This window comes from Plectropomus leopardus, chromosome 16 (assembly GCF_008729295.1).
Source record: "Plectropomus leopardus isolate mb chromosome 16, YSFRI_Pleo_2.0, whole genome shotgun sequence".
In the NCBI taxonomy this organism is placed as follows: Eukaryota; Metazoa; Chordata; class Actinopteri; order Perciformes; family Serranidae; genus Plectropomus; species Plectropomus leopardus.
Window position 1 is genome coordinate 5382991 of NC_056478.1, and position 24430 is coordinate 5407420.

The 24430-nt window shown below is 39.5% G+C and overlaps 1 protein-coding gene across 1 annotated transcript in view; it reads right to left on the reverse strand.

Moving 5' to 3' along the window:
• Window positions 1-24430, reverse strand: part of LOC121955475 (mitogen-activated protein kinase-binding protein 1-like) — a 42176-nt gene that overhangs the window by 5984 nt on the left and 11762 nt on the right. The window contains exons 5-29 of the mRNA XM_042503450.1: window positions 23569-23739; window positions 23101-23238; window positions 21685-21867; window positions 19806-19966; window positions 18539-18728; window positions 17606-17749; window positions 16856-17043; window positions 16678-16769; window positions 16463-16588; window positions 15450-15520; window positions 12496-12617; window positions 12341-12416; window positions 12147-12258; window positions 11071-11134; window positions 10641-10751; window positions 10369-10526; window positions 10083-10120; window positions 6501-6695; window positions 6255-6400; window positions 5968-6107; window positions 4967-5152; window positions 3479-3545; window positions 1903-2058; window positions 1253-1428; window positions 45-644 (exon numbers count right to left, since the gene is read on the reverse strand). Of these exons, the coding sequence (XP_042359384.1) occupies window positions 45-644; window positions 1253-1428; window positions 1903-2058; window positions 3479-3545; window positions 4967-5152; window positions 5968-6107; window positions 6255-6400; window positions 6501-6695; window positions 10083-10120; window positions 10369-10526; window positions 10641-10751; window positions 11071-11134; window positions 12147-12258; window positions 12341-12416; window positions 12496-12617; window positions 15450-15520; window positions 16463-16588; window positions 16678-16769; window positions 16856-17043; window positions 17606-17749; window positions 18539-18728; window positions 19806-19966; window positions 21685-21867; window positions 23101-23238; window positions 23569-23739 (3811 nt within the window). The remainder of the gene's footprint in view (window positions 1-44; window positions 645-1252; window positions 1429-1902; window positions 2059-3478; window positions 3546-4966; window positions 5153-5967; window positions 6108-6254; window positions 6401-6500; window positions 6696-10082; window positions 10121-10368; window positions 10527-10640; window positions 10752-11070; window positions 11135-12146; window positions 12259-12340; window positions 12417-12495; window positions 12618-15449; window positions 15521-16462; window positions 16589-16677; window positions 16770-16855; window positions 17044-17605; window positions 17750-18538; window positions 18729-19805; window positions 19967-21684; window positions 21868-23100; window positions 23239-23568; window positions 23740-24430) is intronic.

Sequence of the window (24430 nt, forward strand, 5' to 3'; positions counted from 1 at the left end):
GTGTGTTTAAGTGTCACATGTACAGTGTGGGGCTGCTGTCTAACCTCTGTTTCCGGGGTCGATGGTCGGCGTAGACGCTCTCGTCGAGTCTCCAGAACAACCTAAGCTCGGCATCACCTCCAGGCAGAGGCTGCGGCGAGGGCTGAGAGGCTGTTTGGGCAGCGGGATGCGGGAGGGCGGGACGTTCTGGGTGAGAGGAGTTGGCGAAACTGCGGCTGTAGGATGGAGAGAAGTCGAGGAGTTCGGCAGAGGACACAGTGAGCGTGTAGATGTTGAGAGAGTGGAGGGCAAAGCGGAAACGGGAGATGAAGCTGCCAGAGGAGGCGCGACGTCCAGCTCTCCGCATGACCTCCTGCTCCTGAGGAGGGAGGGGGAGCAAGGGGGAGTGCCGGACTGGATGACTTCTCCCAGCGAGATGGAGCGGCTGCTTTTGGCCATGGAGCTGGCGGTGGGGTTCATGTAGGAGTGGTGGGGCTTGAGTTTGGGGCTTTCCCAGGGCAGGGGGGACTGGGGAGACTGGGGGGAGCCAGTGGAGGGGGAGGAAAAGTGGAAGGAAGGTTTGGGAATGTCCTGATCCAGGAAAAGCTGCTGAGGTCTCTTGAGGAACTCCCTTCGGTTACTGGAGGACACAGGGGAGTGAGGAGCTGGAGACAAAACGCAGACGTAGAGATTTGTTTTGAGAAAATCAAAGTACATTTAACTATTTTGAGTCAAATTGTCATGAATTAACTGGATGACTTTTACTTTTAAAACATATCATTTTGTTATTGCCAATTCCAGGTGACTATCCAAAGTCAGAGTAACCTGTTTTGAATATTTCACAGTAGATCACCATGCAAATTAAGTTTACTGTCACATAGGCTTTGTTCACATTACAAGAAAATGTGGCCCAAATCTGATGTTTTTGTTCTCTGCCTCTCGCTCCAATATGGTCACTTCTGGCTCCAAAAAACCAAGATGACCTTAATGACAAACTCAAGGCTTCAAAACAGGAGTCCACAAACCAGTGGATGATGCTCCTGTAGTTATTCGTTATTTTTAGTCTGTGGATAATGGAAATGTGAACAGTCTAAGCAGAGAGATCCGGTTAGAGGAAATAACTGGATTTGAATATGAAGCCCTGTAATGTGAATGTAGCCATAATTTGCACCTAATGGTGCTAATGTATCTTATGGAATGATCTGATCTTAATTTTACAGAAATAGTGGCACAAACATAGTGATTAAAAAAAACAAAAGATGACGAAACGTACTGTCTGAGGCCAGATTCTGGACCGACTGTGACTTCTGCAAACACGTCGTTCTGTCCAACAGCAGCTGCGGTTTGGGTGGAGGGCTGGACAACCTCCACAAGTGGAAACCTGAACTCTTCTTCTTCTTCAGAGGCCTGAGGACGACATCACAGTCCCTCTCTGGAGCTTCAGCCCTGCTGAGAGGCAACGCAGCAGCTTTCAGATCACTTTGCACATAATAATTCAGTCCAAAAAATAGAAAAAAAACAAGCCAAAGTAAATACCAGCTGTGTTGATTTATGTTTTCATTTTCTGTTGATGCTCTGCTACATTTTGCCTACACTGTAGTAAACTAGTCATATTTATTTGCATAATTACTTTAGTTTCTCCATGCTTTTGTTTGCCCTTATTCATAATTAATCTGTAAGTAACAGCAGGATTCTCAGAGTAGAAGTAGTAGCCCAAAATGACCTCAGAATATGTATTATACTATACTGCGCTCTTGCCATGTGGACTTATTAATGTTTCAGAATCATTTATTCATGCAAACAGAGTACCTTTTTGTGCTATTCTGATCTTTTGCATTTATGATTCATTAATCCAAGTCTGCCAAAGCAGCACTTGTCTAAAAATAAACCTCATGCGGCTCAGAGTCTGTGTTTTCCTCTTACTTTGGCCCCTCGATCCTGCCGGGGGACACAGGGGTCTTATCTTCCGTGTTTCTGCTCTGGCTGTCTTCCATCAAGGGCCGTACTTTTGACACGGGGGGCTTCGCAGAGTGGCCACTTTGTTCCTTTCCGTGCACTTTTGCAAACAGAGGCGTGGCCCTACACAGACAGAAGGCACTACAGGGTCAGGGGAGCAGAGGAGTGCACACACTGTTTTCCCTGACAGTAAGTTAATGGAATAGTTTGACATTTTGGGACAAACACTTATTGCTTCATTGCAGAGACTGAGAGAAGAAGATCGATGCCACTCTCGTGTCTGTACGGTAAATATGAAGCTGCTGGTTTATTAAGTTTAGCACAAAGACTGGAATTGGCTAACAGGGATACCTACTGCGATATGGTCAAACTCATTTTTTTGGGCGCTCATTCATTACCACAAGTAAACCACAAGCTTTTATAAATAGACTTTGGTGCAGAATAAATAAAAAAGGATATAATTTGTTCACATTTGGCTTTATAGGTGCTGGTGTGCAGGTTTTGTTACCTTTAGGACAAGTCAAGCTACCTGTTTACAGTCTTTGTGCTAAGCTAAGCTAAACAGCTGTTGGCTGTAGCTTTAAAGGGACAGTTAACCCCAAAAAATAAAAAATACGTATTTTTCCTCTTACCTGTAGTTCTATTTATCAGTGTAGATTGTTTTGGTGTGAATTGCAGAGTGTTGGAGATATCAGACGTAGAAATATAATGGAACTAAATGGCTCTCGGCTTGTGGATCCAACAGCGTAAAAAAAGTAGGTTTGAAAAACTCAGCAGCAATGTCTTTTCAGAAATCATGACTGTCATGTCTGAACTATTTTCTTTCTACCAAACTAGATCCGGCAACCGGCAAGTGCCATCTAGCTCCATCATATTGGAGGGAAGGCAGACATCTCTATGGCCGATATCTCCAACACTCTGCAGCTAAAAGCAAAAAAATCCAGACGGATAAATAGCACAACAGGTAAGAGGAAAAATAAGCACTTTTGATTTTGGGGGTGAACTGTCCCTTAAACAGAAAAACAACAAGTCTAACATTTCCTAAATAACATGTTTTTATTAATATTATTAATAATAATTTTATATTTTATTTTTCATCTGTGCAAAAACTGAAGTGTCAAGAGGATTTGGGTGCTTTACAGGGTGCTGTACTCCCAGGACACACACACTCTGTGATATGAGCTAACCGTCTGCTGGTTGTATCTTCATAAGTAGCGTACAGACACACAAGAGTGCAGTCTATCCTTTCATATAACTCAGCAAGAAACAGGCAAAAATCTAAAAATAATTAAAGCAAAAAAATCTTAACTGTTACATGTCTCCCTGCTACTACAAATAGAAGAGTAAAAACTCCAAAAATATAAAATACAATCTTCGTATACACATAAATTCACCCAAAGAAAGATAACAATGTCATCTGAAACTGACAGCTTGGCTGGATCAGGAGGGTACACAGATGGTTTAGCAGAGCAGCGTGCGTGATTCCACACGGGTTTGTAATTATAGCTGTGAATCCACACTGGTCTGAAGTGGTCAACAGTACCTGTTATTATGTCCTCTGGCCAGGAAGCGTGAAGACATACTGAGCCTGGGGACTCTGCTCTGCTCCGCTGTGGACAGACATCAAGCGTTAGAAAAAAAACAAAAGGAAAATAGAGACAGTCGCACTGAGAGAGAAGAAAAACACACTGTGACACAGAGACAAAAAGAAACAGAAAGTGGACAAGAGACTAAAAAATAAGGAATATTGTTGGTGTGTTGAACTGCATGTGAAATTATTTAAAGTAGTAGCTCAACATTTTGGTAAATAAGTAGATTCATTTTTATGCCCAGCGTTAGATACCAGTCTCAAATCCATCTGTTGAATTTTAAACCTTTGAGACCAACATCAGTTTTTAACTGCATTCAGATGCTTTTCACAAGAATTTTGAAAACATGGAAAAAGGCAATAAGCAAGAAACTGGTTAAAGGTGACAAGAAAATTGGCTTAGAAATAAGTTTTTAACGAGAGAGAGAGAGAGAGAATGATTAGGAAATGATGAATTGAACTCTCACACAACTCGTGCAGTATAATCCAAGTCTTATTTATCAGGTCTTGTTCTCAGTTCTTCCCAAACAGACCGACCTTTCAAACGGGAAACTTAACTGAAAAAGAAACTTATCTACGCTCTCTTAAAAGCCAAGCTCCACTGACAGAAACAGTGATTTTACCTCACTGAAAACTAAAGCTGCAGGTCTCTGCTGCCTCGATCAGTTTTGGTATTGTGTGACTTTGTTGTTTTAAACACAAAAAACTACCCGATTGAGGCAGCAGTAGACCAGCAGCTCCTGTGTTCAGTGAGGTAAAATTACGTTTTTTTGTCAATAAAGTATGGCTTTCACTGAGGTTTTAGCAAAAATGTATGTTTCTGGGCAGTACTGAGCATACGACTGGACAAATGAGACTTGGAGTTGTGTGAGGGTTTGTAAACAGATGTTTTGATTTAAATCTTAATTACTTCAATTCATTAAGAATTTTCTCCATTTTTAGATTTTTCATTCACTGGAGGCACGCGAGAAAAGTTTTCTTTACAAATTCAATGTAACACGGGATGAGTAACTGATATACAAATGCTTATTTGGCGGTAACATCCTCCTTTAACCTACAGTCATGACAGTGATTTCAATCTAATGATGACGGTGGTGCATGCAGATGCAGCAGCCAGTGGTTCCTCAAAAATCTTGTTACTTTTGCTATTAGATGTAGCAGGATTTAGGATCAACTTCAGTTTCATTTCTTCTTAAACCATTTAAGAAAAATGACAATAAATCTACCTTGTACCTCTCATAAAGAGAAAACATGTTGTCCCTACACTGTCAAAGTTTTAAATGCAATCTGCAGAAGGAATTCATTATATCCCTTTTTCTTTCACTTTTTTTTTATGTTTTTAACTACTGTTTTTGTTGTATTTTACGTGTTCAAAATAAAAACATTAACCAATCAATCAAACTGTTCCTGTACAGTAGCGTGTGAGTGTTTAACTTCTCCTACCAATGCTGCAGCTCTCTTCCAGCGTCTCAAAGTTCCTCTTGAGGAAGTCTTCTTGACCAGCGTCAGCAGTGTCACTCACTGTCCTCAGAGCCTCGTCCATACTCGTCACTTCTGCCTTTTGCTCCTCCGTCTCCTCATTCTCCTCAGCAGAGCTGTCCTGGCTCAGAGACTCCACATCTGCAGAATCTGAAAGCACAAAGGAGAAAAATGTAAGAGATAAACCCCTTTCCAAACTCTTCTTGACCTCAGCACATCTCCTCATACAGCAGGTAGGTACCAGATAATCCTAAACAAATGACCAGCCAGTCTACTGAGGCTTATGTGGTTATATTATCTGACACATTTCCATCAGGTCTGAAAGCTGAAATCCTAGCCTCTGTGTGCTCAAATCCCTCTCGGCAGGTATCAGCTTTCCTGTGCGTTGAAGAGATGTGATGGCTTTCATGTACATTTTAGATTTTCATTTTAAATCCAGCACTCTGCACACCTTTCAGAAGACACTTCTAACTTGAAACAGAAATGTAGAAGATGAAAAAATCTGAAATACAGCAAGTGTGACATCTATTTAAAACCCCTTAGACAGTTTAATTTGGGCTCTCTCTGCTGACGAAATAGAAAGAAGGAAGAAAAACCTTCCTTTAAAGCAGCAATATGTAGAACACTGTATGATTTTATCATTTTAAATTAATAATATTTGGGTTAATATTAGTGTTTGTTTGCAGTAAAATGGTTAAATTCTGGTGGAAGCTGTGCAACCTTGCAAGAGAGAAGCATGCATTTATGTCTTAGTGTCCTTTCTGATAGTGCCAGTGGGGGGTGCTAAAGTCAGATATTTTCAAATTGCACACATACAGAAGTGGCTTTAAATGCTAATCTTCACTTCTTGTATTTTAAATCTAGCAAAAGTGAATTATTAAAGTGAAATTAATCTCATTAATTACTGTTGAATGCTTTAACCATTTTTCAGGTCTTTTATTGTTGTGTTCAGAGTGAGACCTCACCGTCTCGGACACGGTCCGGGCTGGAGTCCCTGCTGTCGTAGCCCACAGAGCAGGCGCTGTCCGGGCTGCGGCTTTCCTTGCTGTCACTGCGGCTCCCTCGTCCTTGCATCCTGCAGTGCTGCTCCCTCACCATGTAATCACTGACGTATGAAAACAGAGAGAGGCAGAAACAGCGAGGAACAGGGGCGGAGAGAAACATTACACCAAGAATAGAAAAGCACTTTTGTTCTTTTTCAGTGTCATTGTGATCACTGGGGTGAAAGCATGTGTTCTGAGTGCGGGTTTACCTGCCCTGCAGACCTGCATCACCCTCGTCCTCCTCGGGGTACAGCACGGCTCCATCAGCCCCCCTGATGCCCTTGGATGGGTGTGAGGACAGCCAGTCAGCATGTGGCCAGGCCCGATGCCTCTTGGCTCTCTCCTCCAACTGCAGCTGCAGAAAATGAGGCGACTTAGCAGTTACACAAACATGGATCCATATGGACGGCTCCCTCTCCGTCTCTCTGTCTCTTGCACCATAGAGTCATGCATACCACGGGCTCCTGGAGGCTGGACGTGGTCCGTCTGTCGTTGTCATGAGGGGGACAGCTGTTTTTGGGAGCAAAGGTCTCCAGCTGCCTCAGGTCCAGCATGGATTTCACCATCAGCTCCAGAGAGCCCATACGATGAGACCAGCGCCTCCGAGGGCGTTTAGAGGCGTCAGGTGTGACCTGGCTGACGACTCCATGCTGGAAAGGATGTACAAGTGACACAGTGAACCACGACTGCTCTTGTAAAAAGATGTGAATACGTGGGTGCAGAACGGGGATATTCAGTTTGCATTGCTCGAGGGCCACTTTTGCAAAATGATTGAAGGCCATAGACCAATTCAGAAACAAACGTTATTAATTAATCAAGTCCAGTCAATTTCATTTATAAAGCCCATTATCACAAATCACAATTTGCCTCAGAGGGCTTTACAGCATACGACATCCCTCTGTCCTTAGACCCTCACATCGACTAAGGAAAAACTCCCCCCAAAAAACCCTACAACAGGAAAAAAAATGGTAGAAACCTCAGGAGGAGCGACTGAGGAGGGATCCCTCTTCCAGGACGGACAGACGTGTAATAGATGTCATAAAAAACAATAAAATTACAGTAGAATTAATATAGAAATAAGTAGCCAAGACCTCTGTCTGGGCTTTGAGGGATCCTCCCTTTGCACTCTTTCTGATAAACAAGCTCTATTTTGATCTTCTTTTATGCACTCTGTAACTTAATTTACTTTAAAAGTAAAAAAAAAAAGAATACATAACATTGTGAGTAAGAAAATGGTTGGAGGGCCAGTTGACACGCTATGTGGCCCGCAGGTCGTAAGTTGAGTATTACTGGTGTAGAATTTGGTAGCGACGAGTCCCTACCCACATCCAGTGACTACTGAACTTTCCCTAGCATAGACGACGGGGCAGGTAATTTTTTCTTTAAGTATTATGACTTTATTCTCATTAAAAATTACAGTTATTCTTGTAATATTATAATTATTTTCTCAAAATATGTCTTTATTTTCTGCCTCTCCAATAACAAATGGAATATGTTTTGAAGGTGCAGAAGGTTTTGAACTTGAGCAAGTTGTTAAAAAAACATACATGAGTTATTTCAGTTCAGTGGTTAGTGCAACAAAAAAAAAATTAAAATTATTCAAATGATCATTTGTGTGAGAAGGTGTCAAATTCACATTTAAAAGGGAAAACTTTCCCAAAGAAAAGACACCAAAGAGGACTGAAAAGTAAATCATGTCCTGTGTTGACTTAGCAGAGATAATGTTAAATGATAAAAGTTGTTCTACTTGAGAATGAATGTGTAAAATCAATATTTTCTGAGATCTATACAGCATTATATTCCATAATATTTTTACACCTGCTGCCTGAATATTGTATTTTCATTTCCATAAACTTTACATAGTCCTTTGATTAATAGATTCCTACCTGAAATCAGTGCAGAAAAATATCCCAGAATGCAGGAAATTAAGTGTTTGACACTCAAAATTTCCTGCTTAAAACTACAGAAGGTAACTTTTTTTAAATAATAACTTTTCATAATATTTGCTGAAACTGTCACTATATCCTGACAGTAGTACATAGGGCAGATAATTTGTAAAAAACAGCAGATTCTTCTGTCTCCGCCTTGCGGTCCTGAGGCATTTGCAAAAATACCGTGTCTGAACGAAAACAACCAATCAGAGCTTAAGAGCCTCTAACGCATGTCAGTCACTGCTCGGCACACGCTGTGCAGCCAAAAACAGAAACCTTTGCCTTTTCTAGGATGAATAATGTAACACAGCAGTTCTGAAAACAATGTAATGCAGCAGTTCTGGAAATTAAAGTCCTCATGTGTCAATTTTCCTCCACATGAACACGTCTCAGATGAGGTTGTGTGATGTAGTTTTTAGTGCCCTCGCTTAAGATTTCACATAGCTTTTTATCACTTTAAGGACTCAGCAGGGGACCCCCCCCCCCCGGGTACATCACAGAGGATTTCAGCTCATGTGTGGCAGAGTGAAGCCAGCAGAGTGAAGCCAGAGATCCTTAAACCACATCAGACCTTCTGAAGAACTGAAAGAAAACTAAACGAGACAGTAGACTGGAGCAGCGGCTGAACTGCTCATCAACTGTACATTTTACACACTGATTGATTTATAACTGTCACTAAAAACTATGAGGTAGTTTATGCTATGTATTATGATCCATTATATTGCAATAAACTGCAATACTGTAAGCAAGGCTATAATTATTGCCATTTAAATCTAATAATAGAAAAGGAGTGGAAGAGTCAAATGACGAAGATAAATAACAACAATGAAGGATTGAGCGGTCAGGAGTTTAAACACAACACAAAATAAACCACTAACATAAATCCTCACACGTAAACTATTAATTAAAAATCAATTAAGTATCACAAAACACAATGTTGCGTAAATCAAGTGTATTGATATTTTCTTACACCCCTACTATGAAATATCTATCACAATCTGAAACAATGAGAAACATTGTGTTGTTTGGTTTTTGGTACCCTACTCCCCATAAACGGGTCGTACTTAGCATTAAATAAAAATTTTAAAAAAATATACTGGTACACACACAAACACTCAAAATAAAAACATTAAACACTGTATATAATGGACACTCACATTCAAGTAAAAGTGGCCATTTGAAACATGTTATTGTCTATCATTCAATCATCACTCTTTAGGAAAAGTTTCATGCTCAATTTATTTATAAGGGAATAAAAAGATGCCAAAAAATTGGATGGAGTTATAAAAATTTGATATTTCTAATACCAAAGCATTAAAGAGCATTTCTGCCACTATTTCAGTATTTGGAGCAGCTCGACTTATACAGACGACTTATACTGCTTATATGGAAGTAAAAATCCCCTCCAACCTTTAAACTGTAAATTAAAGACATAAGCTTCAAAGAAAATTAGCTATTTTACAAGAGAGTGTGTTCAAACCTGCACTGCAGCAATAATTTTTAACCTTAATGGAAAATATAGAGACCACTGATAGGATTAAATATAGTTGATTTATTTATAACTTTCATTTATCTATTCATTTTTGGAGTTCTTTCTTACTACTCCTTTTTGTCTGCAGCATTTTCTAAATTTAAATTATTTTATTTTTGCACCATTCTTTTTTTTATCCAATTTTACCTGTAATTTAGTGATTTTTGTGACTCCACCAAGATGCAGGACTGAACGCTGCAGAAAGACTTTCCTGCCTGCTGCCATCAGCGCTCAAATAAACATTGTTTTTAACTGCTGCACTTTTGTACAGTGACATTTTATTCACTACATAGTATTCATTATTATTGGATATTTTTAGAAGTGAGTATTTTTTTTGTATTTATTATTTAGGTTTGTTTTTTCCCTGTGGATTACAGATGTGCTTTTATGTTATCTGTGGTTAGCTGTGAATGACCTGCCGAGACAAATGCAATTTCCTGTGAGGGATTAATAAAGTATCTATCTATAAACACTAACAAAAAACACTGAGCAAAGGGAAAAAATTAACAAAAAGAAGGGTTTTTTTTTTTAATTCAGCTGATAAAAGTCTTTTCACATTGAATATAACCACCAACCTTCGACAGCTCCCAGTCCTGTCCTTCATCTGAGCCACCTGTTGTATGAAAGAAGACCATAATGAGAAGCTTTAAAAATAATGAAATAATACTCGTTTCATGTCTGGCTTCTTTTTATCAAAAGCTGCCCCGATACAGGGTCACTGCAGATGGCAGATACTATTTAACACAATTGGTTCCACCTGAATGGGCAACATTTTGTCTACAATATGAAATTCTCTTGATATGCACCTGGATTAGAGTCAACACTGTTCGTATTCTCATTCAGTCCACGTTAGGACAGTACCTGTGTCCTCCTCTCCGTGGCTGCTGTCAGACGAGCTGTTTGTTGCGATGTCCTCTGGGTCATTGGGGTCGTCGTTCTCTGCTCCGTCGTCCTCCTCGTGCTCGCGGTCGCTGTCAGAGGACAGACCACCCAGAGTGGGGGCGCTGTACACCTCTCTCCTGAAATAACAACATCAAAATGATCATCATCCTGTGAGTTTTCTGCCAGTTTTTATACGTTATCACAGCCATGATGAAATGAATGTAACCAATAAAGGAGGCGTGTGTCGTCACCTGAGACTGGAGGTCTTGCCGGGTGGAGTGTTTGGGTTTTGTCGGAGCTGACAGAGCCTCTCTCTCATGCTGATTGTCAGCTCTGGAGCCAGTCGCCACACAAAGATACAGCTGGGAGATAAAAGCATTCAGGCATTAAAAATTCAACATTTCATTTCAGCTCCACTATTGAGGAAACTGTCTGCAAACACATTTCCCCACTCATTTCCTCTGGCAGCAGAGGCTGAGGATGATTTTAATTTGACGCTCCAGCCCTGCTTTCACGCAGTAGTTTATTCTCATTGATGTTAGATCTCTTATTTTAAATATAGAATAATGCTTGTTATCTTTTTTTTAGAAATACAACTGAATTATACTCCTCTAAATGCTGGATTGTCTCCAGTATATTCTACATTACTAATGTGAATCCAAGAATAGGGCTATTTCTCACCTGTCTCCTGACACAGAAATCAAATGCCTGCAGTCGTTGGTAAACTTCATCCCGGTGACAATCTCTGAAAAACAACAACAAAAATAGGCTTTTTTGTTAACATTGTTAAACACTTGAACACGTGACCTTCCCCACATGACTTCAAAAGGAATTGGGAGAAAAACAGTGGGCAATATGGTGTATTCATTTAACTAATAAGACAAATCTCTTATCATAACTGTTTGTATCATGCGTAATAATCAACCTTAAATTAGACTTTGACGGTTTAAACATCACATCACCTCTTTAGGAGTACATGCATGCAGCCAGATCTTCTCTCAAATCAATATTGCACCAGATTTTATTCATTTCTTTAGTTTTTAACTTCATTTATTTTATTTTTTTGGGGTTCTACCTTGGCTTGAATAAATTAATAACAAGGGTCCTTTGTTATTTACTTATTTTAAACAAAATCAATCTCTTTTTCTACCATCCTTGGTTCTAAAGATATCTAATCCTGTTTTCCTCAACATATTGATCTCAAAACTCAAAGGCTCATATGAACAGGGAAGTGAATATACAAAATGTGTACACAGGCAAGGACTTTCCGACTGTAAGTGTACAGAGATGCATTTTGAGAGGTGGACTGTTTTTCATTTGTTTGTTTTTTTAATTTGTATTTTTCTTCAGAAAAACATACTAATAGTATCACTGTTGCCCATATGAATATTTTTTGAACATATTCTAATTTATTTCTATATATCATTTTATCTCTTTCCCACTTCAATTTTAAAAACAGAACATGCTTAAAGTATGCTGTTCTGTATAATGTACAATTTTACAAAAATTTAAATTAAAAAAATCACATGACCTTGTATTTATCTGTTTCTTTGTTTTTTTATCTGTATTTTCTGCTCTTTTTGTTTTTTTGTTTCTCTGCCAGTTGTCCCTGTAATGTAAAATGTTCATAAATAAAAGGCATAAAAAAAAATTATTATTATAGCTCCTGGCAGTTGCAGGTAACATATTCCCCGCTGCTGTAAACATGTAATTTTCTCACATAAATGATGTGTATGTGCAGGTGTGTGTTCTGTTACCAGAGTGTCCATCCATGGTGGCGACACACTCCCCCGTACAGAAGTCAAAGATGCTGATGTTTTTATCGGAGCAGCTGGTGGCCACGTATTGACCGGATGGATCAAGCTGAACCTGCCAGGACAAAAGAGTCAATATTGTGTTTATATTGGGAAGAATTTATATTTGTAGAGCGGACTGTGGCGAGATGTGTTACCCTGAGCAGACTGCCGTCCTCACTCAGTGATCCTTTGTAGAGTTTTTTCTGTTTGCCGCTGCTGATGTTGAAAATCCTGCAGTCAGAAGAAAAAGGTTTTTGTCTCCATTGCTAACTTCATGAACCCTCACACATACACATGTCCACACACTCACCTGATGCAGCGGTCCTGACAGCCGACAGCAGCGTACTTGCATGTGGGGTCTACGCCCATGTCGTACAGCGTGGTCTTCCTCACCATGTGGTGAGAACGCCTGAACTCTGTTCCTCTGTCTGTCTGTGAAACCAAAAGGAGCACAGTCAGGTCTGTGCTGAGGAGGAAGGCTTCTGTAGCTTTAGTTTTAAATAGAAAGGTGCTTATTGGTACTTAGAGAAAATGGGACACTAAAAAAAGTACACAAGATATAAACAAAGTTTGAAAGGCTGACACCTTGGTATTTGAAATATCATACAGTTGAAGGGTAAATCGGTATTTTTCAACCTAGTTTTCCCTTTTCTTGTCAAAGTGACTGATGGAAATGAGCACTTCTGAAATTGCTCGAGTATTGAGCTTGATCACTGAAACAGGCTGCAACACAGCTACTTAAGGCATGTGCATGCCGTTACTTTACATCCACTCACAGTGTTGTTTTTGCCTCTGACTGGCTCAGATTATGGTGATACGTGTCTGACAACCTTATGAAGAGGATCCCTACAGAGATACACCTTTTGTCACAGTCTGCTCTGCCTCTCTCGTGCTGCTGTGGGATTTTTTTCCACTTTAAATAAATAGCATAAGTCTCGAACTTCGGGCATGGAGACCTTCAGTGTTTAGTATGCGCCTTACTGTGTACTTCCTGCTGCCACCCAGTCTCGCTGCAGGTCTTTAGTCACTCGAGGGTTTTTGACCACCTGCCTCCACAAGAATCTGGTGGCTAAGGTTGATAACTTCCTCTTTCTGCAGCGTCCAGGTAGTGTAGCCAGTGTTCCTTCAACTTTGAACTTGCAAACTATGCCTCCAACAGTATCTCTAGGTACATTCAGTGCCTTTGCTATTTTTTATTATTCTTTTTTTTTGTTTGTGCAAGGCAGCAATCTCCCCCCTTGTACCTCATCTGGTAACACAGAAAGCTCTTTAGAAGCTGTAATGGATTACAAACATTTAAAATAAAGAAGCCAACTTGACGTTTGCTTTCAGATGTCTAAAAGTTGCAGAGTTGCGTTCAAATCTAAATATGTGCATCATCAAAGTGGGTGTATATACATAGTTAATATGCTTAAAATGCATTAAAGGCAGAACATCTATTTGTCTGAGTTAAAGTTTGGCAGACTGAATACGGTAGCAAAGACCCAATTTGAGTTAAAATAACTCTTATCATTATGAAGTTCAGGCCAAAGAAAATCAGTGTTTGCGCATCAAATCGTGGCCAGAAAAGACTATTATGGTTGATTTAGAGTCCTTGAAAACACAGAGCATGTATGATAACAGACAGAAGAGAAGAGGCTTTTTCTGCAGGGAGCACAGACCTGTCACAACAAGTTTCTAAAACAAGCGCTCCATAGATCTCCGGATGCTGAGGAGAGGTTTTACTGAAGACTAACAAGCCATTGTTTATTGTGCTCTACAAAACTTAATGAGTCACTGCAGTGGCCTAAATCGTGTCTTGGGTTTATGGAGAATGTTGAAACTTATGCAACTCTGACCCAACAGAAAATTGCCCCAGTGACCCAGAAGCAAATCTGGAGAAAAGTATGAAGCCGGATGTTTAATTTGTCCCATTTGGTCATACGATTTTAGTCCAAAAGCTCCTTTTGAGGTACAGGCTGTCGAGTTACTGTTACTGTGAGTCCCTAATGTGAGCAATAAATTAATTATAGAATTATTATATTTATTCAAAACCAGGATTAGCACCTCATTGTGTCTCGTATGGCCAGAAATAATTAAGAGAATATTTCGGAAATGTTCCTCTGTGCAAAGAAAAAAGCATTAAGTCAGCAGAAACCAAACATTTTACAGTGAATATATAAATAAATTTCTGCAGGATGAACTAGCTGGTTTATTAATTTTATAAAATATAGGGCAAAAAGCAATGACAATTAGTCTGTAAAAAAGAAGTGATATTTGGGAAATGCTCTCATTTGCTTCCTTGCCGACAGTCAGATGAAAAGATTAAAAAGCTACAAGCATTTTCTACACGACGACAAGCAACATAGCTGCAAATTAGGTATAGGATGGGGGTTTTTAGAAAGTGTATTAACATATTTACAGTCATATATTGACATATATGTATTTAGAGACCCTTTTACAGCCGGCACCATCAAATATATGCTATCCAGACTGATTTAAATAAGACCGTTAAACTGTCTGGTTGTTGTGTGTTGGATTGTCACAATAGACTCAAGTTTTACGTGATTCTGATGGGATCACAACCATTTCAGAAGCAGCATCTGTAGCTACAGTTAAACATGTTGTCTAGAAATGAACTGAGGATGAGGTTGAATCTTGTGTTCCAGTCAAACAGAAGCAGAATTCATGTTTACAAATCTGTTACCAAGCTCTGAACCGTGATAGAAACCAAGCCCACAACATAAAATGAAGGCACAATTCCCTGTGAGGACATAACGTTAGTTTTCTGGTTTGTGTATTATAACCTAAGCCTCAATCTGGCGAGGGAGGCTTTTTAATTAGAGACATAAAACTCAGTTTATGTCACTGTATTTGATGTTCTGTGAATAAAAACACAATAGTCGTACTTATCCACTGACTTGTATGATTGTAATATCTCGCTGGTTTCTCCACCAGCTACATGTGTATATCTGGCCACTGAATATTGGGTCACCTGCTATTGTCTTCTACACACTCACTAATAGCACACAGATCTGGAAGTGGGTCACCGTTTGTCAAAGTCAATTTGTTTAGGTAGCATTCACAATCTAGGTGGTTAATACTCTTGCGAAGCTTGGAAAGCTGTTGCACTTTGCCACACGTCTGCAGCCAAACTGCGTGCACATGCTTGTGTACGTCCTAACTGTTTGCAAACTGGAGATCCTGCAACAGACTCCTCCTGTGGAGAGCTACATGTTTGAAGGTGGCAGCTGATGGGTTGTATCTTGCTCAGGCGTGTCTTACCTTGTGTGCAGTGCGGAAATAGATGCTCTTGTCTGCCCCACAGCTGATCATCCTCACCTTGTTGTCATTGGCTGAAGAACAAAGACAAATATTTAATTGTGACCTCTTTTGGAACTTTAAAAGGAATATTCACCTCGTTCGGCTGGCTGGTTGGGGTGGGATGCGGGAGAAAGCAGAAAATAGTTTCCTTCCAAACTAGGCAGTCAGCTTGCTAATTCTCATACACTTCTTGTTATTACTATTATTATTATTATTATTATTTTATTACTCTTTATCAAGTGTAGCTCCTGTATAATAATTTTAAACTTTTTGTATAATTTTATTTTGTTTTATTTTTCATTTTTTTATTATTATTTCATATTATTAGAATTATTATTATTATGTCTTATTTTTTCTCTTTTATTTAGCTTGTTTTTTACTATTTGTTCATGATTATGTATGTGGGTGTCTTCTTCAATCTATTCTGTCTATTGTTTGGATTGTGTTAATGTTTCAATGTATTCAATTGCATTTATACTGTCTTCTACTTGTTTCATTCTTAGGAGCGAGTGAGTGATCTATGTAAAAGTTTAAATACTGCTGTTTCTGGTGTCTGAAGGGAACAATAAAAATCCACACGAAAAAAAAGAAAAAGAAATACTGAGATATAAATGTCTGTAGGCAATGTAAAACATCAGTCAGCTACTAATGTTTTTTTTACAATCTAAGAAAAGTCTCGAGAGACAGAGGATTTAAAAAAAATCAGACTAAATTAATCCAAATTAAAAGGCAGAAACTGATACAAGTATGCAAATTAAGGGAGAGGAAGCAAAGTGTGATGAATAAAAAAGTACTCAAAAGAAAAGGCTTTGCTTCCAACAAACAAAGCTCCACCTAACACATGTATAGTTGTCATCTATTATATAAACAAGCAGAGCTGCGAGTGAAATAAAAGAGTGGGACTGAATGGAGATGAAAGCGAGGATTAAGCAAAGATTAGCCGTCAGATGTTGACAGTGTCTCAAGTGGCTCACCAGCAAAGCGGACGGCTGTTATGGATGAGGAGTGCTCGTCGAGTGTCTGCACAAGACTGTAGTCGTCCTCAGCGTCCAAGACGTGGATCAGACGGTCCCTGCTAGCTGTGGCCAGCAGCTTCAGACCTGACAGTAATAAGACAACTTAATCACATAATCGTGTATGCGGCCAACGCGTATATATTCTCGTTTTAATCACTAACACACACACCGACCTGTTTCAGGTTTACTGTATTCCAGACAGAGGATCTCTGCATCGTGGGCCTCCACTTTCAGAACCTCCTCCATGCTGCTGAGGTCGTGAACCCTGCAGAGTATTAATACAAATTTTTGTTTTAGGATGGAGGTCACCTCAGTCAGTCATCAGTGTCAGTTTAAGCCTTCTTGTCCGACCTTAGCATCCCATTGCGATCTCCAGATGCCAGGTGTTTGCCGTCTGGACTGACACAGATGGTCCTGATGCCTGTCCTGCTTTCTGCTGTCTGTCCATCTCCGGGTTTGTCCGCATTCATATTAGTCAAACACTCCGGATCCAGTAAGGCACTGGTGTTCCCGTCTATGTAGATTATATTCAGGAGATCCTGCAATGCAATGACAGAGAGAAAAACAAAACATCACAGGGAGAATTTCTGCTCCTGAAATGTTTTCTGAAGGTTCTGACGTACAGACTACAGGCTGTCACAGATCCAAAATGACGGGCTTTAACTCTAACGGACCCGGGACATTTTATCCAAATCTAATTGGATGCAAAAAATTTTTAAAAACATATAACTCCAGCTGTTTTTGCCTGGTATATTACAGACAGTATAATGCTATTTGGTGCTAAAAACGTCAATCGTGTCAGATACAAAAGACTGTTCTTACACATATTACTGTTTATAATGAATTATAATGTATAATAATGTTTCAAGTGTAACTTTTTTTGTTGTTGTCATGTCAGCTGCTGTAACGCCTACATCCCAGGCTCGCTATCCATCTTTCCTCCACTTGGGTATTACACATAAAGATAAACAGACCAAGAATCTGATCAGGACCCGACTGACTAAAATAAAATGTGGACCCAAACCCGTGAAGGTCCCGGGTTGGGTCTTGGGTCATATAGTCTTGGTTGACCTCTAAAACAGATACTGATGTCAAACTCACAGTGCTGAGGATGTTCTGAGAATGAACATGAGTTTGCGTCCAGTCGCCCATGCGCCACAGTCTGATGGTGTTATCAGCTGAGCAGCTGAGGAACGCGCCTGATGACAAACCAGCACCAAATTCCCCAGAAACATCCGGAAACATCTGAGGAAGGACGAGAGAAAAGGTGATAAGTCGGGTCAGAGTTCAGGGAATGTAAATTATGAAGAAATCTAATGCAAATTTTTTATCAGGGAGGTCATACTTAGTCCAGGATTGAAAAGAAAAGTACATAATGATAAAAACATGGCTCTGATAAATGTACCAATCCGTCTCGACAAAGCTTTTTCTTCGATCTGTTGCTCTCCCTTTCATTTTACTTTAAAGAACAATCAACACAATCTCCTTGGCAGTCCACTAAAGATGGCAATTTAACAAGGTAATAAGAGCAAGTCTGGTCTCCTGACCCATTTTACCACTAAAATTTGTCTGACTGTATTATTTTAAAGAAATGTAAATTTCTCTAATGTTGGAGCTTCTGGTTGTAACATCAGGGTTTTCTTCACTGCAGAAGAGTTTTAATGAGTAAAATATGATTGAAAAGTTGTGTGAGAGTTTGTAAATGGATGTTTTCGTATAGTCTTGCTTAAACCAATTTTAGTTTTTCATTCACTGTGTTGCATTTGAGAAAAATAAAGTCATAACATGGGGTGAAAAAAAATGTGTAAATGATAATTTTGAGGGTGAAATATTCCAAAAGTGGCTGAATTTTGGCACTGGGGTAGTATCGGTCAATCCCACTCTGTTCCACAAATTAGTAGCCTGGTCAACATTCAACAGCCTACACGCAACTTTCAGCCCACTGTGTAATTATTAACAACACAGTGAGTCAGCAGCCGCTTGGAAGCATATTTCGTGCGTTAGTGTGCAGGTGTGTCTCATTCGTTTGTTTACCTCCAGATCCCCGACACAGGCAGCATGGAAGAGGGCAGAGTGCACCTTCCCCACCCTGTGGACGTCTCTCACGTCCCACACATACACACTGTGGTCGTTATACACACAGCTGAGCCACTGGTTGACGGGGTCGTAGGTAACAGCGATGGCGTCTGGGTAACGGGCGTCCGTCTTGGTGGAAAACAGGTGGCTGATGGGAAAGAGAACAGTGTTAAAGATCATGAAATAACAGCCACAGATGCTTTCGTTAAAATACATTTTAACCAGTGAGGAGCAAAGCCTACGGCTTAAGACAAGTTAAATTTAAGACTTTTTACGTAAAGTAAATTTAAGACCATTTCACAATAATAAAAATTTAAGAAACAAAAACACATAAATTACTTATATTTAGCAACAATTTTGGCCAAGTATTTATGGCAACATAAATGCAACTTTTTTGGTCAAGTTATAAAGTTGGAAGATCTTCTTAAAATGTCAAAAATCAAATCAAATCAAATCAAATCAAACCTTCTTAAGTGGAACACATGAAAAACTTATATTGTTATAAAAGTATCCATTTGGATTGCCTTGAAAAAAACTACTTTTTAATTTTTCATCTGATTGGATGTGATAGATGTGTCCTTATGTGCAGGATGGTTTTTGAGAGGGATTCTGATAACTATTAAAAAACTATTAAAAAGTTAATTAATAACAATCCTTTTGAGATTTTACAACACAATTTCAGAAAAAAAAAACTGTTTTTTAGCATTTTTAAGACTTTTGACAGATCAATTTCAGACATTTAAATACTAATTATGGCCTTATTTTTAGATTAATGAATTCAATGCCTTTTAAGACATTTTAAGGATCCGCAGGGTCCCTGCTACTGATGGGAGGGGGGACAGAGCTTTGTTTGTGGGTCACTTAATAATTTAAATCAGTAATACTGCTCATAAATACAGTCAAGAAACAGCCAAATGTATGCTGACTGAATCATGAAATAATCATAATTTTAAGTCCTGTATAATATTACTTTATATTTCCATCATATCTCTGTCTGGGCTAGAAACAAACAGTATGTGGTGCAGTTTTTAAATTACAATGAGTTTAAAATATAGCACCACTTAAAGTACCATAAAACACAGTATTGATTTTGAGTCTAGTTAGAAACACTTAGATATTTAAACCGTGAGCCACTTGAGACAGGAGGCACTAAAACTGAGAACATTTGATCCTGCGGTGGATCTCAGCCAGGAAAAGGCCGTGTTTCCCCTGAGCTCTTCCTCACCTGGCCTCCGTGATGGCCGACACGTCAGAGCCGAGGGGGTGCGGCCGCGGCAACGTGCTGGCAAAGTGAAGGTCGACGGGGCTGAAGGCTCGCACCGTTCCGTCGGCACATCCACAGAAGATCATGTCCTCAGACAGAGACAGAGACTGGGCCATGCCCGTCTGCGAGGAAGGACACGACACAACGGCTCATTTCACAGCTTTGTCATTTACTCATGACCTCATACGAGCAGGAAAATGTGTCCAAAATTACGCCACACTGAACAGAACGGCGAACCAACAGCAACCGTCGCCACAATAAATAGACGTCAGCTGCAGTTTCATGATGAATTGTAGGTGAACAGCCCTGCGTGTCAGTTAGAATAAAGGTTACAGGAGGCTGCAGTGGGACATCAATGCGTCCTTATTGGAATATTTCCAAACACATCCTGTTCTTGTCCTCGTCCCTGCTGCTAATCCCTCTTTGATCCTCTGACAGAGGGCCGGAGCAGGACTCGCACACCTTCATCTTCACCTCTTGATTAAACACCACAGCTGGACACTGACCAATGAGCACAAGTGGTTGTCGAGCCCTCAGAAATGAACGCATGAATATACAGCAGATTTATGACCAGTAAGGGTAAATTAGATGAGTGAAACATTCCTATATTTTTCACCCCGAGCCCCATTTTTCCATTTTTTTGTGTCAAAGTGACTCATGGGAACAACTTTTTTTGGTGGTGTGTGAGTGTGTGTGACTGGTTACTGAGTAGCAGGTGGCACATTGTATGGTAGCCTTGGCTGTGTGACTGTGTGTGTGAATGTGACATGTAGTGTAAAAGTGCTTTGAGTGGTTGAAAGACTAGAAAAGCACTACACAAGTGCAGTCCATTACACTTTATTTATTCCAGAAGCAGCCTCAAAATCGCTATCGCCAAACCCACCAGACTCCATTTAAATAAACAGTAATTTTAATTTTTAAAATAGAGCATTTTTTTACAGCTAACTGGGTAAATTGAGGGTTTATGTCAACCAAACCGCAGCTGGTGATTGCTGGAACAATGGAAATACAAAACAAGACAGTTTTTGTGAGTTGTATTTTGTTTCTGTCATTTTTAACATAAGAACACTTTGCACATCTATCAGATGAGACAGGTGTGTAGGAGAGAGACAAATGAACCAAAAAAAGCTACAAAAGGACTCCCGCGCACTGTCTTACTTGCAATACCATTTTATTTGCAACGTTTTTTGCCTTTTCTGCATCAACTTATGGTGGAAATGCCTTTAATTTTATTAAAATAAAAGACTCAGGCTAGTTGAGACAGTGTTGGGAATGACTGTTTACATGTAACTAGTTGCAGTAATTAAGTTACAAAATAAATGTAATTGTTATTAAATGTGTTACTTAAAAAATATTGGTGATTACATATGAAAAATATCTTTTCAGTCAAAAGTTTATATGTTGAATAAATCATTAATTCTGTCCCTTTACATCTTTTTGCTGTGCAGGAGCGCCTTTTTTTTGGCGTTTATTTGGACAGCGCGGGTCAGCAAAGTTATTAAGACAAATTTGAGCGCAACATTTATGCCCTTATGTTTTTAGGTCTTTTCAGCTTGATTGTCCTGTTTAAAAAATTTGTTAGAAAAGTCATCAAAAAGTAATTTATATGGTAAAAGTTAGATAACTTTGATGAAGAAATTTAAACAGTTCCTTCAAGTAATCTGTAAGCTATTACATTTCAAGAGTAACCCTCCCAACACTGCTAAGACATCACCACCCAATATATGTCCCCTCCATCACTCTGATAGGAGGTCAAATAATTCACAAGATTAAAATCAGTGGTAGCTCAAGAGCCAAACGACCTTTTGTCACTGTTGGATACTTTCTGTGATCAACTCACCCGCAGGTCCACCCACTTGTCCAGCATCCTCTTGCTGTTAAACTCACACAGCAGGCCAGAGGAGGTGATGCAGAAGATGGAGTCAGAGGTGGAGCCCCGTCCGCAGGCCACGTCACAGAAGAAGTTGTTCCTCAGCTCCCCCAGCAGCCCCGAGCGGCCCAGCAGAGGAACAGGAGCGCTCGCCTAAACACCACAGAGGGGTGATGGTAAGTTAGCTGATGAAGCAGAATACTGGTAACTTTTACACATAAAACATGTTTTTTCTCTGTGTTTTGACATTTGATCCTCATCCAGTTTTTTTAAAGTGTGTGGGTGTAAAATTTTCTTATTAAAAGTAGAATTTCTTGGTGTGAAAACAAACAAAGAAAGGCCAAATTAGAGGTCGTGGATTTCACAATGAAATGTGTGACTAGTACAACTAGATTATTTTCTTGACTGCACAGTAAGGAGTTAAGTTGTGAAGAAAACTGTGTGAGGTTCACTGATGTGAAAACACTGAGCAACACTCTGAAACAATGAATTAATTAAATGTGAACTGTAACAAACTTCCACTGAACTATGATCATTTTTACAGTTTGGAAAACTTTCAAGGCAATGAAGAAATTTCATACTGTGCAAAAATGTTTGTGTAGAAATGTTTTGTCTGAAAAAGTGTTCTTCTGAAGGAAAAATGACTTCAACTCTAAGCAGTGATAAAGCAAAGGTAAAACTGCAAGTTACTTTACTGACAAAGACAAACCAACAATATTAACCCATTACCTGAATACATTTTGGCGTCAAACCTTTTTGTAAACCGTAAATACTGTACGTTATTATTTAGCAGATATGTTGAAACTTTATGTTTCTGCTTTGGTTAACTTCTGATTATGTTTAGGCACAAAAACACTTTGCTATGGCACAGAAAAAATCATGTTTGGGCTTAAATTACGCATTTAGGAGACACTACCGTGACTGGAAATGCCGCCAATGTCTGACTGAAAAACGCCCGCTTTTGGTGGCACAATCGCTGCAGGAAATGCTGCCGATATCACGGAAAACAGCTTTCGATTTTGGTGGTACGATGACGGCTGAAAAATGTCGCTAAAAAGCACCCAATTTAAGAATTGTGGTTTGTTACAGTGACAAAAAAGTACCAGCACTAGTATATAAAAATATAAATACAGTAAGAGTAAACAATTAGCACAGTAAATAAATAGTGTAAATATTTAAAAGAAAGTATGTACAGTATGCTGAGTATGTGAGTGTGTAAAAATATTTTAAAAAATACAGTAACAGACAATTAGCACAAATATGGGAATATTTAAATTATAAAAACAATAATGTGTGTGTACAATATAAAAACTTTGCCTTGTGCTACAATGCAATGCACAAAACTAGCGTGTAAATTAAAAATATAAATTTGTGTGCAAATATTACCTTGCTGGCCTTGCAGTGGTCCAGATACCAGAACTTGACATGTCTGTTCCCCACAGTTACAAAGTAGGAGCTGTCCTCAGAGAAAGACACACCTGTCACCTTACTGGACACCTTGTTAGCAGCAACAACTACATCTTTCTGCAAGAAAACAATTCAACAATACATGTTAAAAAAAAACAAAGCATTATGCAAGCTTAGGCACATTTTGCTTCAAAATGTACTTAATGTCAAGACAGAGCCAGGCTAGCTGTTTCCCCGTTTACAGTCTTTATGCTACGCTAACCTGCTGCTGAGAGCAAATATTTCTCAAAGTGTTAAACTATTCCTTTAACATATCGAGTGTGTAGATGACAGATGGAAGGAAATGCCTTCTAGCTTGCACCAGTATGACAAACACAATCGCGTGTTTCCATGGTGCAGCTGCACCAGCTCTGGCAAGAGGATCTGATTGTGGGCTGTGAGGCGTACCTTCCACGCCCAGACGTTGACCATCATGTCATGTTGGTTTCCCACACTGACAATGTATTTGCTGTTGGGGGAGAAAGCCACGCAGGAGACGCCATATTTGTGCTTCTGGAGCTCCGCCACCTGTCTTCGATCTGCCACATCCCAAAGTCTCACCGCTGGCAGGTGGCCGCTCTGGTGAGAGAGAGAGAGAAGGAGTGCATCACAGAGAGAAAATAATCGACTTTTATTAAAGAAATAGGTCATTCATATGTTGAAGTGCTATATTGTGTTGGCTTTTTTGTCTCCAGTCTTTCAGGTCACTCTAATATCAAAAACACATATCTTTCTTCTTACCTGCAGTGATATTTATCAGTCTAGATTGTTTTGGTGTGAGTAGCCGAGTGTTCGAGATATCGGCCGTAGAGGCGTCTGCCTTCTCTCAAATATAATAAAAATAGATGACACTCGCTCAACAGCAAAGTCTCTTTCTTGATGCACGTTTCCTTCTGCACGGTGATACTGTTGGGGAGTGTAGTTTGGCAGAGAGAAAATAGTTCCTACATAAAACTGCTCACAACAACGTCTGTGAGATTATCTTGAGTAACCGGGTCGTGATTTCTGGAAAGAGACATTGCTGTTGCAAATGTTTTTTCTTTGGTGCTTTGAGCACCACAAGTGCCATCCAGTTTCATTATAATGGAGAGAAGGCAGACAGATATCTGCAACACTACGCAACTCACACAAAAACTATTTAGACAGATAAATAGTACAACTGTCACGATAACCACAATATTGCAATACAGCGCCATAGGCGAGCCAAGCCACAGCCCCTATGTGTATTTTGTTTTCTTTTTTTTCATGGGAGGGCTCTGTATTTCTCTCT